General features: G+C 42.8%; 1 protein-coding gene across 1 annotated transcript; it reads right to left on the bottom strand.

Moving 5' to 3' along the window:
* Positions 1-2,094: 2,094 nt before the first annotated feature.
* Positions 2,095-13,682, bottom strand: LOC116251517 (uncharacterized vacuolar membrane protein YML018C). The gene is given in 9 exon segments (XM_031625838.2): positions 2,095-2,373; positions 2,455-2,590; positions 2,664-2,781; positions 10,739-10,840; positions 10,948-11,018; positions 11,220-11,352; positions 11,355-11,436; positions 11,655-12,053; positions 13,176-13,682. Coding segments are annotated over 9 exon segments (1,203 nt in total). The 5' UTR covers positions 13,257-13,682; the 3' UTR covers positions 2,095-2,292.
* Positions 13,683-15,108: the final 1,426 nt, after the last annotated feature.

Raw genomic sequence — 15,108 nt, 5'->3', positions numbered from 1 at the left:
CATACTTTGTCAGTGATGATCGTTGTTGCCTCAGAGTTCATTGGAAAGTGCTCGTAGCAATTTTAGAAAAAACAAATGTCAGATTCTATCTAGTAAATTCTGTCGGCCGCAAAAGAAGGAAGTGAAATATTTGCTAATCAAGCCGCATGTTATTTTAAGAATCTTCCCCCCAATAGCTTGCACATCTAATTGAAAAGGCGAAAATGGTTAATAACCTGCCCATTTAGTGAAAGCAGTGGTCTTTCATCCATGGAGATGATGGTTGGCTTCTGCATTTTTGTCATTGAGCAGCTTCAGTTGCTTCTCCGAATTGACGTCATGTAGCCTGTAAATAATGTGGCTTTTGATTCCCATTTGTATCCGCGCTTACCCGAAAAGATTCGCAGTCCTGCATGGGAAAGTTTTCTTGACAAAGATGTGAACTAGGGGTCAACTGGTTAAAAACTGAATATTGATAGAAATGATGCATTTTTGTTACCATGAAGGCTGCTGTCTATACTTTGATTGCATTGTATTCGGTCTAATGTGGATCTGTCACAGAACCAGCTCAAATTTATGCTGCATTTACGTTGATTCGAAAATGGCCTGATAGTGGCATTTTGGCAGGCAATGGGTAGCGAAAACGGTGGTGGCAGCTTGGCATTTCCCGAGTATGAATGGTAGTATAAAGTGAAATGATATTGAAGGTGTTTTTCCCGTTATGCTGTTTACATGGGAAGGCATATTTCCACGTTTTACCAAGTGGGCATTTAAGTAATTTTATGGAATGTTAATTTTCCAGATTCTACTTTTGCTTCTATAGGGGCATATCTTCCATTTAACTATTGTTAGACTTACGACAACTGTTCCGACCGTCTTCTGCCGATGTACCGTCGGGACAGCGGCAGAGGTTCTCTCCCTAAAGCCACATGTGATGTGGCCATTCCCATTGCCAATAAAATTGTTGAATTGTTACTGTGAACGGGTTTGTCCTTTAGGACTAAGTAGAAAAGAAAGGCAGCCAGGTCCTTCGTTCCTTTTTGTTCTATTTTTCCAGTCACATCAATGGGAAGAAATGGTTAGGCTGGAGCCTTTTACATTCATTACCTAGCAGTAGGCTAGTAGCTGACGGCAAGGCTAGGAACCGGAAGCAAAATAACCTCTGAGGCTATGTTTGATAGCCTGGCAGGGTCTCTACCACAGATCTTAAAACCATGGCCTGCAGTTGGACCCCTCCTCCCTCCAACCACAAATCAGTGGCAACACAGATTTGATTCCTCACTTGAGAAATCCACTGATTGCTTAAAACTGTAGATTTTAACCTAATATGGATTTAAAATCATCCTCGGATGTCAGATCTGAGACTATCAAACATAATGGATTAACGCCTTGAAGTTAAAAGGAGATGATGAGTTCAACTAAGACGCTGTTTCCTGGCCCATAATTTGGTAGAGATGTAAACTACCCAGATCTGATACAGCTATTCAGACATTAGCCGCAGAATTAGAAAACGGACTCGAAAACAACCACAGATGACAAAACCCTTGACCAGACTGAACCCACTTGAAACCCTTATAATTGCGTAGGTTACTGGCAGGTCCACCTTATGCCGCTGATGTTGGCCCGTACAGGCTTCTCTCAAATTCTGCTCCTGGATAGTGTCATCCCATCATGTTGCTGGAAAAATGTACGAAATTAAAACAATCCAATTGTCCGTGTCCCAAAGTTGTGTTGTTGAAGGCATCTGATATCTTCATCCCCGATTGCTTTCACCGACCATTCCCATGCATCGAGGACTTTGTGATTTTTTTTTTTTTTCCTTTGGATGACTTCTTGATTCAGGCAGCAGAATTCAAAGCTGGGACGTGTCAGGCTCTTCAATCCGACACTCTTCACATTCTTTTCCTGGCCAGGCTCTTCAATATGACACTTCCTTTCCTGCCACATGATCACTACCTTCACCAGTATTAATCCGCTCAGGAGTCATTACTGTCGATCCCCAAAGTGGATGTGAAGATGATATACTTTTCAAAATGTAATTTGGCAGATTAAATGGATTGCCCAAACAAATGCAGGTGTAAGACGCAGAAAAAAACAACACAGGATATCCTACGGTTAACTGAGACACTAACAAGCGAGAACATCAGTTATTCTATCTTCTCCTATGAAGGAGCCAAAAAAATCGCATTAATTATACCTTCAAAAACCAAATTAGTCACGAAGTGCATTTTTCGAGGCCTGTACAGCTGGGAAGTAAAATTGGAACTTCCACTCACACAACAATAACAAGGACAAAGAATGCAAGGCTGATATTTAATTGGCAATGTTGTGACTATAACCCATCTTACGGGAACAGCTGTCTGAAACATTGGCAATAACAAAACCGGCGAACACCTGAAAAGAGAAAATGGAAAAGACCAATTTCACTCCAAAGCAAAAAGTCATGCAGGAGAGCTGCTTGAGGGAAACTTTTACCTGAATTGAACCAAGAATATACACTGCTGAAAAATGGCGTCCATGAATAACCATGTCTGCAATCATTGCTAGCGGTATTGTGAGAGACATGCCTAAGGTGGCAACTAGGGGTGTCGTCCAAACTACAGAAAGCGCCCTGCATGCAAATGAAGACTTTGTAACATCACTCGGTCCATGAATGCTAAAATCGCTCATTATACTACACGTACCAGAAATAATCTGAGAGAACACTTCCAATAAGACCATTAGCAAGCACCACTTCATCCACCTTAGCAGAATGAGGGATGCTAAACTTTGGTTCAATCCCTAAGGCAGTCAGTGGCCATACTGCAAAATGAATACAAACATCAAGATCATCATCACGTACATGCTCTCAGCAATTACCTGGTCATGGAATATCTGGGGACATTTCAAGGACCACGTTCTTGGGAAGATATCATGAAAATATTGACTTCTAAAATTATTATAAACAACTTATCTAACAAAAACTACAGAAAAAATTTATAAACAACTACTCCACACGTGTGCGCATATATATATTCAACAAAAGCAAGCTTAGTCTTTTTTTCACAGATGGGAAACTAGTTGCATATCTGATGGGTAGAACCATTTAGCACCTCCTTAGCATTTGTGGAGCTTCTCCCTTTCCTAAGAGTATGAGACTTCAGGTAGAGTACCCATGTGAGCTCTCACTTGTCATGCCCCATCTTTTTGTGTGTGAAATAATTCAGGTTTAACCATCTGGTCTATCATCATGATTTTACTAAAAAATAGTGCCTCGTTCAAAAATTTAAAATCCAACACAAAAAAATATGTACTTCTAATTTCTACATGAAAGCAACATTTTTCCAAGAATGTAGCAATAATTATGATGATGAGTATGATGTCATTGCATTCAGACTGAAAAGATGGCACCAAATTGGTCAGAGAAAGTGAATAAATTTTCACAATTTTGAATGAACTTCACCGACATCTATTTCTGTCCAAATATAAGATCTGAAATCTGATATCAAGAGCAGTAGCTATTCAAATTCTTTAACCTCAATAACTCAATCTGTCTTATGCACCTTTTCTTGGCACATAAACTGCCTTCTTATGTGCTAAAATCCGCAAGTATTCATCAAGGTTCATGTAAGCCCATGTTGATTACAGGAATTAAGCTTCAACAATGTCAAAGAAGCATAAACCAATATGAATAACTATACCTAACGATGAGACCAATTTTACAATTTTCCCTGCTTTATGAGACAGTAGACACCCTACACCAGTGTTATTTCTTGACTTATCTACTCACTTAGCCCTTTGCTTTTTAAGGTAAGATTCCTCCCAAGTTTCAACTACTCCAACATGAGATTCTATTTTTTCCTTCAATTATGAACGGAATAACCACTAACAACAAAAACCAGGCATTAACATATTTGGCACAGTAAACTTGTCAAGAACAAATCTAAGAATTTGAGTCTAAATTTATTGACTTTTATCACACCTTCAAGACCAGTAACTGAAATAGCTTAGTTGATGCATTTTGTTGATTATTCCACAGGAGAAAAAATAAATGGCTTCATTTATGACTAAATCAAGGCAGGAAGTAGCAGGTACAAGATAGTCTGAATTGAAGCCATACACAATGGAAGGGCAGCAGACAAGAAAAGCAAACCATGAAAGATTCCGGTCAAGTTGTGGCAAAGTAGATTATGGATAAAAATAAGAATACATCTATATATCTCAGATCAGATTTATGTCATCAATTCACTTTTGATTCTACAGTCTTAGGTTCTGAGCAAATTCATTATGTGCATGTTCTGGTAAATAATTATCATAGTGTCATTAGTAGTTGTTAGAATATGTTGTTGTGGGAACCGGGTCCATATCTGGACCCGGTTCTATGGGGCGCGGGTACCGAGGCGGGCTCGGTACCCTAGGCGGCTTCTCCTCTCTCCCTCTATATATTGTCCTTATGTGTAAGTGTTGAATGAAGTGGAATAACATTTTCTCTCTCCTAGGGTTGCGGTTGTGCACCTAGGTTAGAGCTTCTCCGTGGTTTTTCACCTCTCTTTGAGGTTTTCCACGTATATTGTGTGTTCCTTCTCTTTCTCTCCATCTTGGTGTGTATTTCTACATGGTATCAGAGCCAACGCGTGAGAGATCGTTGGTGTGATCGTCGTGTTTCCGCCGGTTTTTTGCCGCTGCTGTTTCCTCCGTTTTTTCTCTGCCGCCGCCGTCCAGCGCTGCCAGCGGGGCCGCCGTCGTCCCGCTCCACCGCTGCCCATCGCCGTCGCCGTCCATCGTTCCCAGCGTCGCCCAGGAACGTCGCCGCCTGCCTTCCGTAGCCGCTGCCTCATTCCCGTCGCCTCTGCCTAGTTCTCGCCGCTGTGCCTCTTGTTGCTGTGTGCGTGTTTGTGATGGCAGACGCGATGGGGACTCAAAAAGATGCTGTTCTTGACGCGGGCAGCGCCTCCAAGACTGAGAACGTGCCGATCCAGGTCACCTCCATCCGTCTGACCAAGGACAATTACCTATCTTGGTCTGCCGCTCTCGAGATTGGGATTACTAGCCGTGGGCGTCTCTCTTACATCACTGGCGACAAACCTGCGCCCATCAAATCTGATCCTCATTGGGCAACGTGGGCGTTGGAGGACAGCCAAGTGAAAGTATGGATTATCAGCTCCGTGTCCTCCGATATCCAGCCCCTCATTCTGCGGAAGCCGACCTCTTTTGATATGTGGACTGTGCTTGCGAAGATGTATGGTCGCAAGAAGAGACATCTGCGTACCTATCAGATTAAACGCAGTATTTACTCCCTGACACAGGGTGATTTGTCTGTTGCTGCCTTCTATGCTGCCCTGAAGACCAAATGGGAGGAGCTAGATTATCATGTGACTGATGAGTGGAAGTGCGGTTCAGATCATTCCCTCTACTGGGAAAAGGAATGGATGGACCGTACGTTTTTGTTTCTGGGAGGCCTGCGGGATGAATTTGAGTCTATTCGTAGCCAAATTCTTAATGGTGATGAAATTCCGGGGATAGAGGAAGTATATGCCCGCGTTGAGTCTGAAGAACAACGTCGCCAGGTGATGCATCTTGACACCGGTCATGGCCCTTCTGCCTTTGTCAGCCGTGCCTCTGGGACTGGGCAGCGTCCTGCCCGGCACTGCACTCATTGCAACAAGTTGGGGCATTCAGTGGATTTCTGTTGGGATCTTCATCCCGAGAAGAGACTGGTCAGAGGTCGTCCTCCCTCTGGCAAGCGTAGCCCTTCTGTGTCTGATTCCAGTCAGAGCAATTCTTCTAGTGGTGCAAAGTCCAAGCTGTCCCCTGCTCAACTCAAGGAGCTACAGGCGTACATCAACCGCCTATCTACTACCCCTGAGGAGTCCTCCACGTCTGAAGGGGCTCAGCTAGCCCAAGCCCTCGTTGCCTCGACTGATCAAGGTAACCCTTCTCTTGGTGATTGGATTGTTGATAGTGGAGCCACTCACCACATGACAGGGGACTCTAAACTCTTTCAAGAATATCAACTTTTCTCTGGCAAGCAACGCGTGTCTATGGCAGATGGGTCTTCTATCTCTGTGGCTGGGAAAGGGAGCTTGTCCCTGTTGAACAAATACCGTCTCCACAATGCCTTGCATGTTCCAAATATTCCTGTGAACCTACTCTCTGTCAGCAGTATTACTAAAGAATTAAACTGTAATCTAATTTTCTCTGCTGATCATTGTTCCCTGCAGGACTTGGTGACGGGGAAGAAGATTGGGATTGGTTCGGTTACTGACGAGCTCTACAGATTGCCGGTACAAGTTGCTTCAGCATTGATTTCTGCCACGAGTGGTCACTTGTCTGGTGTGAATGATAGATCTACTGTTCTGCGATGGCACGAGCGTCTTGGACATCTCCCATTTCAGTTAATAAAGAAGTTGTTTCCTCATTTGTTTGCTTCTGTTTCCATTGACTCCTTCGCTTGTGAAGTGTGTCAATTGGCTAAACATGTCAGGGCTTCGTACCCTATCTCATTGAATAAAACCACTCATCTGTTTGCCTTAGTTCATTCCGATGTTTGGGGTCCTTCTGGAGTACCCACGTGTGGTGGTTGTCACTATTTTTTGACGCTTATTGATGATTACTCTAGATGTACGTTCGTGTACTTATTGCGAGACCGTAGTCAGGTTCCAGCAGTTGTGAAAAACTTTGTTGCCTTTGTTGAGACTCAATTCCATACAACTGTTCAAGCTTTCCGTACGGATAATGCTAGAGAATATGTCTCTCAATCCCTTGATGATTTCTTGAAAGGCAAGGGTATTGTTCATGAAACCTCTTGTAGTTATACCCCTCCTCAAAATGGTATAGCTGAACGTAAAAATCGTCACCTTTTGAATGTTACCCGGGCCATTATGTTCCAACGCCATGTCCCGAAGCGGTATTGGGGTGATGCACTTCTCACTAGTGCACACCTCATTAACCGTATGCCTACTAGGGTGTTGGATGGTCAGTCTCCTTATTCTACCCTGTGGCCCACTCAGAATTCGTGGCCTCTTACTCCTCGTGTCTTTGGGTGCAGTTGTTTTGTGCATAATCATAGCCCTACTCTCAAAAAGCTTGATCCCCGGTCTATTAAAGGAGTTTTCTTGGGGTGCTCTTCCACTCAGAAGGGGTACAAATGTGTGGATCCCACTACTTCCAAAGTGTATGTTTCGAGGGATGTCACATTTCATGAACATGAGTCGTATTTTCCGGTGAATCCTCTTCAGGGGGAGTGTATTGGGCACAAAGGGGAAGAGTATTCCTCTAATCAGCTGATTCAGTTTATGGAGTTTTTGGACTACAAGGTTAGTCCCAGTGTGATTGACACGGTCACGGTCAGTAATGAGAAGGGCAGTTATATGGAAGGGGTCACGGTGGATGCTCAGCCCACTGTTGCCAGGGATCACTTGTTTGGCCAGGTTTATGTCAGAAAGGAGAAAGCTACAGTGGAAGATGTTGGTGATGAGGATAGAACCAATCCCAATCCCGTGATCTCCCTGGATGACCCAAGTCCATCGAATGGAGAGCTCCCCATTGCTTTGCGCAAAGGCACCAGGTCATGTACTTCTCACCCTATTCAGAGATTTGTTTCTTATGCTAAGCTCAGTACAAATTACAAATGTTTTATCACAACCTTATCCAAAGTTGTTATTCCCAGGTCGGTGGATGATGCTAAGGATGATCCCAAGTGGTTACATGCTATGACGGAGGAGATGGGTGCGTTAGCTAAGAACAAAACATGGGAAATGGTTGATATCCCTAAAGGGACACACTTAGTTGGCTCTAAGTGGGTGTACAACGTGAAGTATAAACCTGATGGCACTGTAGATCGATATAAAGCTCGTCTGGTTGCAAAGGGGTTCAGCCAGAAGTATGGGATTGACTATCTTGAGACCTTTGCCCCTGTTGCAAAGTTGAAGACCGTGAGGGTTATTCTTGCTCTTGCTGTGCACAGGAAGTGGCGCATGGACCAGCTTGATGTTAAAAATGCATTCTTGAACGGCCATCTGGAGGAAGAAGTCTATATGAGCATGCCTCCCGGGTATGTTCAAGAGGGAAAATGTTGTCACCTCAAGAAAGCTTTGTATGGCTTGAAGCAGTCACCGTGGTTTGAGAGACTAAGGATCGTTATGAAGTCTACTGGGTACAAGCAAGGAAATGGAGATCATACCCTATTCATAAAACAGAGAGATGGTCTGGTGAGTCTTCTCCTTGTCTACGTTGATGATATGATTGTCACTGGCAGTGATGAGGAAGAAAACAGGAAGATGAAGGAGAGATTAGCTAAAGAATTCGACCTCAAGGATCTGGGTAAACTGAGATACTTTCTGGGGATAGAGATTGCTCGATCAGAGACAGGGCTGGTTATGAATCAAAGGAAGTACACTCTTGACTTACTAAAGGAGACAGGTAAACTTGGTTGTCGGCCCTATCTTACTCCTATGGAATCGGGGACTAAGATAAGTATCAAGACAGACACTATTCTGGATGAGGAAGGAAAAGGGCGATATCAGAGGCTAGTAGGTAAGCTTATCTATCTTACTCTTACTCGCCCTGATATCACGTATGCGGTAAATGTGCTAAGTCAATTTATGCATGCTCCCACGGATTGTCACTGGAAGAGTGCAGAAAGAGTGTTGGGATATCTAAAGAATGACCCAGGAAAAGGACTGCTGTATACTCGACAAGACAAACTTACTATTGAGGGCTACTCAAATGCAGATTGGGCAGGTTGCACTGACACAAGGAGGTCCACTACAGGGTATTGTATCTTTCTTGGAGGTAACCTAGTTGTCTGGAGAAGCAAGAGGCAAGAAGTGTGTTCGAGGTCTAGTGCTGAGGCTGAGTACAGGGTTGTTGCAATGGGAGTTACAGAGATGCTGTGGCTGAAGATCCTTTTGACTGATATTGGTGTGGAACTGGAAGATAAAATGAAGATGTACTGTGACAACAAGTCTGCGATTAATCTTGCCAATAATCCAGTTCTACATGACAGGACCAAACATGTGGAGATTGACCGTCACTTTATCCGGGAACGCATTGACTCAAAGGAGCTGATTCTGCCATATATGAAGTCTGAAGATCAAGTTGCAGACGTCCTAACTAAAGGGGCTTTGTACTTCTTCATTCGGAAAAAATGTTAGCAAGCTTGGCATGTTTGACATGTATGCCAAGCTTGAGGGGGAGTGTTAGAATATGTTGTTGTGGGAACCGGGTCCATATCTGGACCCGGTTCTATGGGGCGCGGGTACCGAGGCGGGCTCGGTACCCTAGGCGGCTTCTCCTCTCTCCCTCTATATATTGTCCTTATGTGTAAGTGTTGAATGAAGTGGAATAACATTTTCTCTCTCCTAGGGTTGCGGTTGTGCACCTAGGTTAGAGCTTCTCCGTGGTTTTTCACCTCTCTTTGAGGTTTTCCACGTATATTGTGTGTTCCTTCTCTTTCTCTCCATCTTGGTGTGTGTTTCTACAGTAGTTATACATGCTTCGGCGGTAATAAGGTTCACCCTGAACAAATGTAAAGACTACATGATTCCAGTAATGATTGTGAGTGAGGAGCTGATTAGCAACATATATACACACATAGCAACAGAGTGATGTGGTCAAAGAAGCAGGAAACATCATCACTTCAGGTATGGTTAAAGCCATCTGAAAAATACTTATAATATTATTAAGATGTGATGATAGATAATTTCCTAATGCTGGTCATAGATTTTGGCATGGTAGACACAGCTTTAGAGGTGCCAAGATGCGGGTCATGGACTTCTGTGTACCATGGTCTGAGCAGCAACGTGGCTTACACTTAAACGATCCGAGTTCAAATATCATGATTGTTATCATCCTCTGGTGTGTTATTCTTTTCTATAACAACCCGACCCACTCCCGGGCTCGGGCCCTTTGTTCGACGGATCCCAACCCGCCCCCTAGCAATTTCGGTTCCAATCCTAAAAAGGCTAGGAACCAGGGCAAACATCTCATTAAAGCCTCCCTTTATAAGTCTTTGAAGATCCCTCACAATCTTCGATACGGGACTAAACTTCTGGGGTGTTACACATGCAGTATTCAACTCAATCAAATTCAGAGACACTAACTTTCAAGTCTTGTAAGGAAAGAAAAAAAAATAGAGGCAAAATGTAACACCCCAGATGTTTAGTCCCGTATCGAAGATTGTGAGGGATCTTCAAGGGCTTATAAAGGGAGGCTTTAATGAGATGATTGTCCTGGTTCCTAGCCTTTTTAGGATTGGAACCGAAATCGCTAGGGGGCGGGTTGGGATCCGTCGAACCAGGGGCCCGAGCCCGGGAGTGGGTCGGGTTGTTATAATGGTATCAGAGCAGTTTCAACACTCGGACCTAGGGTCCCACACGCGCGGACGCGTGTGCCTTAAGGGGGGTGGATTGTAACACCCCAGATGTTTAGTCCCGTATCGAAGATTGTGAGGGATCTTCAAGGGCTTATAAAGGGAGGCTGTAATGAGATGATTGTCCTGGTTCCTAGTCTTTTTAGGATTGGAACCGAAATCGCTAGGGGGCGGGTTGGGATCCGTCGAACCAGGGGCCCGAGCCCGGGAGTGGGTCGGGTTGTTATACAAAAGGAACTCCTGATTATGAACGAGCAAGAATACAAGTTAGATCAACCATAGGGACTGCAGTATTTTGAGCAAGGATATCAAATTGAATTCAACTGCATCCTCGCTACCCTAGCAGTTATACATCAAAAATTACAAAAAGCAAGAAAGAAAAAAGCAAATGGTGGAACAAAATCTTACCAAGCCACCACAGTGCAACAAGTGTGAACAAGCCAATGTAACCAAAGAACTTCTGAACATCAATTTTTTCTCCTTCAGCTCCAGAAAACTTCTTGAGAAGGACTGAGATGTACATTTAAAGAAAAGATTAGTACCATTTGGTGCTGCAACTGAAAATGATCTACTTCAGAAACATACTACAATGCTAGAAGATGATGATAATATCTGACCAGTGAATAAGCCATATGTCACAGCAGAAAGAAGGCCAAAGAGATCCCCTACTAAAGAACGCTTTGTGTTTCTGCACTTGAAAACAGATGCAGATTAAATTAAACACACCTATCGGATGAGAGACATCAAAAAGAGATAAATTTAGGCATAAAATGGAAAAGGTAACTAGCAATCATTGCATAGACATGATAGGCCATGATTGCAAAGAGGTTTCCAAGGCCTTCTGCATTGGAGGTAAAACAAGCATGCCAAGGTAAATATAGCACCATACCCTGCAGCACTGGCCTGTGACTCGTCAGTAGCCCATGTCTTCCCAAGGGTAGTCATGACAACTCCAGCCATACTGACAAATACTGCAACAACTTTTGCTACACTTATGGAGTCTTGTTTCAAAAAGACACCAAAAAAAGTGTGAAGAGGCCTGAAGTTGAAGATAACACTGTCGTACTTGCAACACTGGTTCGAGCAAGTGCAGCATTTGATAAATACTGCAATCAGAATATTAGCATCAGTCACTTTCTGCATTAGTAGCCAGAAGTGTGAACCATGTATTCTAGCATAACTCTTCCACAAACTAGTGGAATTTCAGAATAACGCAAAGTCCATGGAGACATACTGAATCCTATATGTTACATGAAGAAGAGTAGCAAAGAAATTCCATGCAAAAAGCTTATAAAGCAACATAGCCATTCCAGGAGATACTAACCTCAGTTACAAACCAGACTGGGGCAAGGTAAAAGCCATATGTAGCAATTTCCCTGTCTGTGAGTGCTTTGTTTTGCCCCATCATGTCCAAGTCCTCCCTCTGTCTAGGGAGCAAAGGGTTCCCTTCTTCTTGTGCAGAAAGGTCCAGTTCACTGTCCTTTTTAGTCAGAGTACTTGGCAACTCCAGTTCCAAGCTTGTCGGAACCATCTCATACTTCAAAGGTGAATCAACCCCGGTAGAGGACTTATCAATAGATTCTGGGTTTCTCCTCTTTGACGAGCACCTGTTGATTGCATGACATATCCACTCCTTGATTGCAGCAATGGGTAGATAAATGACCATAAGAGATGCCCCCAGATAGGTAAGTGCAAATGGTTGTTTATAGTCCGTAAATATTTTCTGCAAAGATTAGTTGTGAGTAAACTGCATGGTTACACAATAATACAGAGGCAGCTTGCATCTCAAAGGGCAGAAGTAAGATACAGACAGGGTAAGCATGTGCTCATGTGCATCATTTTCTCCCTGTTTTGGGGGGTGGGAGGAGGGGGAGAGAGAGATAGAGATATCGGGCTGGAAGGGGGGCGTGGGGGGCAGATAAGCTTCCCTTGAAGTCAGCTGCTAATGGTAGCTCATAAGCTTCAACCACTTAATTCAGTTTGTAATCAGAAACTGCAATTGTCTACTTCATTTTCTTCTAAATTCAATTTTTACATCTGTCCAACTGAAATTGTGGATTTAGAAGAAAAACGTGAAACTTGATAGGTGATAAAGAAACCGCGTAGAACTAACATGACATTTTTTGAGTAATTTCTTGGACCAAGCATCATTGGATCATCAATCATATACAATGTAATTCTGCAGATGACAGAGAGACCAAGTAGATTTGACAATATGCTTTTCTCTTAGTTCTGTTGGCCTGAGAATCAGAGAATCATCAATCATATAGAATGCGTATCAGTATTTTCGCTCTTATTCAACTCCACATCTCTAACATTGAGTGGATTACCATAATTGTTTGACAAACGGGTCGCCTACTACTTCGTGGATTTATAGCAAAAAGAAAAGTTGACTCCTAAGGTTTCCTAAGGTAGGATCAAGGATGACAGTTCTTTATTACTTCCTCACGAAAAAATTGCGAATCATCCTCCAATTCTGGCTGCCTAAACTGCCTAATCAGCCACACGAAATGGGATGTGAAGCAATTAACAATATATCCTAGGTTCAGCGGTCAAGCATACTGACCAAAGGAAATTTATAAAATTTTTTGGCAGATTGCCAGATACCCATCACAACGAACCCCACCATGAAGCAGGGAGCTGAGCTAAGAAGTGCATGTAATAACTTGCATTAAAATTACGAAAAAATGCAGCACCAAATTTTGCTACCAGCAGCAGATTGAAGCCAAAACCGTGAGGTAGACAAAATTTGGCCACATAAATCACAACTTACAAGCCCCATAGGAGACGCGAAGGAAAATTAGATATTTTGGAGAAAACAACGAAAGAAGAAGGGAAGACATACCTGCGTAACCTCTGCAGAAGTAACCCAGATGAAAACGACTGTTGCAATCAGGAACAGCCCAGCCTTATACCTCCAACCCATCGATTTCCCTGCGTACAAATCCTTAACGCAGTTTCCGCTTTTCCTCGTTCACGGATGAAAGGGTGACGAGATCAGATCCTCAACCTAACCATCTCTCTCTCTCTCTCTCTCTCTTCTAGGATCTCCTCCGGAGGATCCCATTTATAGATCTGGGAGTTTCAACTGGGGAAAAGGATATTGCCATCATCTTTCTCTTTCTCTTTCCTCTGGTTTCTCTTCAGGCGAGGAAGAGCAGCAGGCTCGTAGATTGGCTGATTTCGCTTCTTCCGAACGGAGGGAGAAGGCCGGACTCTAGCGCGTCTTTACCAATCAAAGAATTGGAGAGCGAGAAAGAGAGAAAGTAGGGGAGGGGTGCAGTTGCTTAATCTACAAAAAATTATCAACTTCCAGTTTTTTTTTCCTTTCCCCTCTGCACTTCTATTCCCGTTAACGTACCAATTTTCCTCTTTCTTACACGCGCAAGAAGCACGTGCACAAGGAGGAGAGAGTGTGTGTGAGAGATTCGGTCGATTCACGACATAAAATACGAAATTGTTTTCCCGGGAATTTAAAAAAAAAACATTATTTTTTATAATTAACCTAGCAGCTTAAGAGAACCATTTGTGTCGCTATCTCTCGAGACTGACGGGGATTCTCTGCTGTACTAAATCCCATATAAGTTAGGTTCTCGTGTATTCAATGGGTCCGAATTCAGACCCTTGCGCCGATATTCACGAAGTCGGTAAGATCGCAGAATGGCCCATTACGTATGTCGGTGGGGGTATTAACGGTAATGTTGTTAAATATCGAGATTGGTATCTGTTTAATCACTCATATGGCATATTTGCAAATACATGGCATTGTATATTCCCTTGTATTGTTTTCTTTGAATTGTTTATAATTTAAAATATTTTAAAATTTTGGAGAACAAAAAGTTCATTGTACCGTTACATTGAGAGCCAAATACCACTCTTCTTACCATATTCCTGCTTTCATCTTCTTAAGATAAAGCTCAATTTATACTTCAACTTTCATATCAATATCTTATTATATAACACAAAAAATTAACGCCACTAAAGCTCTTAAACTGACCCCTACCAGTTCAAAACCCATCCATTGAAATATTTAAATTAATCTAGAAAACCCAAAAAAAAGTAAGCTATATGCAATAAGGTTAATTTTAAAAGCACACATGGATTCATTTTAAAAGTACATCTGATGAGAGAGGAATCTAAAAGCTTCCAAGTTAAATATTCTAAATCAAAGTAGTAATCTTGTCCTTCATTTTTCTCCTTAGTGTCTGTACTTGTAAAAGTTGGCAGTGGAGTCTCACGATGAAAATAAATAAATAAACATGAAAGCTTCAAGATGCGGCAACCGTGGATGTCAATAAAGTCATTTGCCTCCTATAAGGTGAAGTGTATTTGCTGCATGGTCGTCGTCCTATCATACCAATGTTGACGGTTGAAATAAAGGCAGAGACCAAGTGGGACGGCTTTAGGAAGTCAGCGGATTACAGAAAGAAACGGACACCCTTTTAGAAGGGCGGCCATTCCCCACCCGCATGAGAAGGAAGAAGTTTGTCAAATTTATTAGACGACCTTAAACTGATGAACAATAATTTTTCAAGTCCCTTATTATTAGCAATGGCCATTAGTGCGACGATGAAGGTCCCAAGCCAAGCAACAAATGGACCAAGACGTCGTAAATGCATCTGCTTGTATTGGAAAAAATTTTACGAAATGATGCCAACAACAATTACAACGGACCAGGTAAGTGCTCAGCCCTTCGTTTCTCTATGTGCCCGTGTGTGCGAAGGAGATAAATTTTTATATTTGACTCCATGAATGAGATCGGGTGACTTATGTTCAGA

The sequence above is a fragment of the Nymphaea colorata genome, chromosome 3, assembly GCF_008831285.2.
Source record: "Nymphaea colorata isolate Beijing-Zhang1983 chromosome 3, ASM883128v2, whole genome shotgun sequence".
Taxonomy (NCBI): domain Eukaryota; kingdom Viridiplantae; phylum Streptophyta; class Magnoliopsida; order Nymphaeales; family Nymphaeaceae; genus Nymphaea; species Nymphaea colorata.
This window is presented reverse-complemented; position numbering and strand designations above follow the sequence as displayed.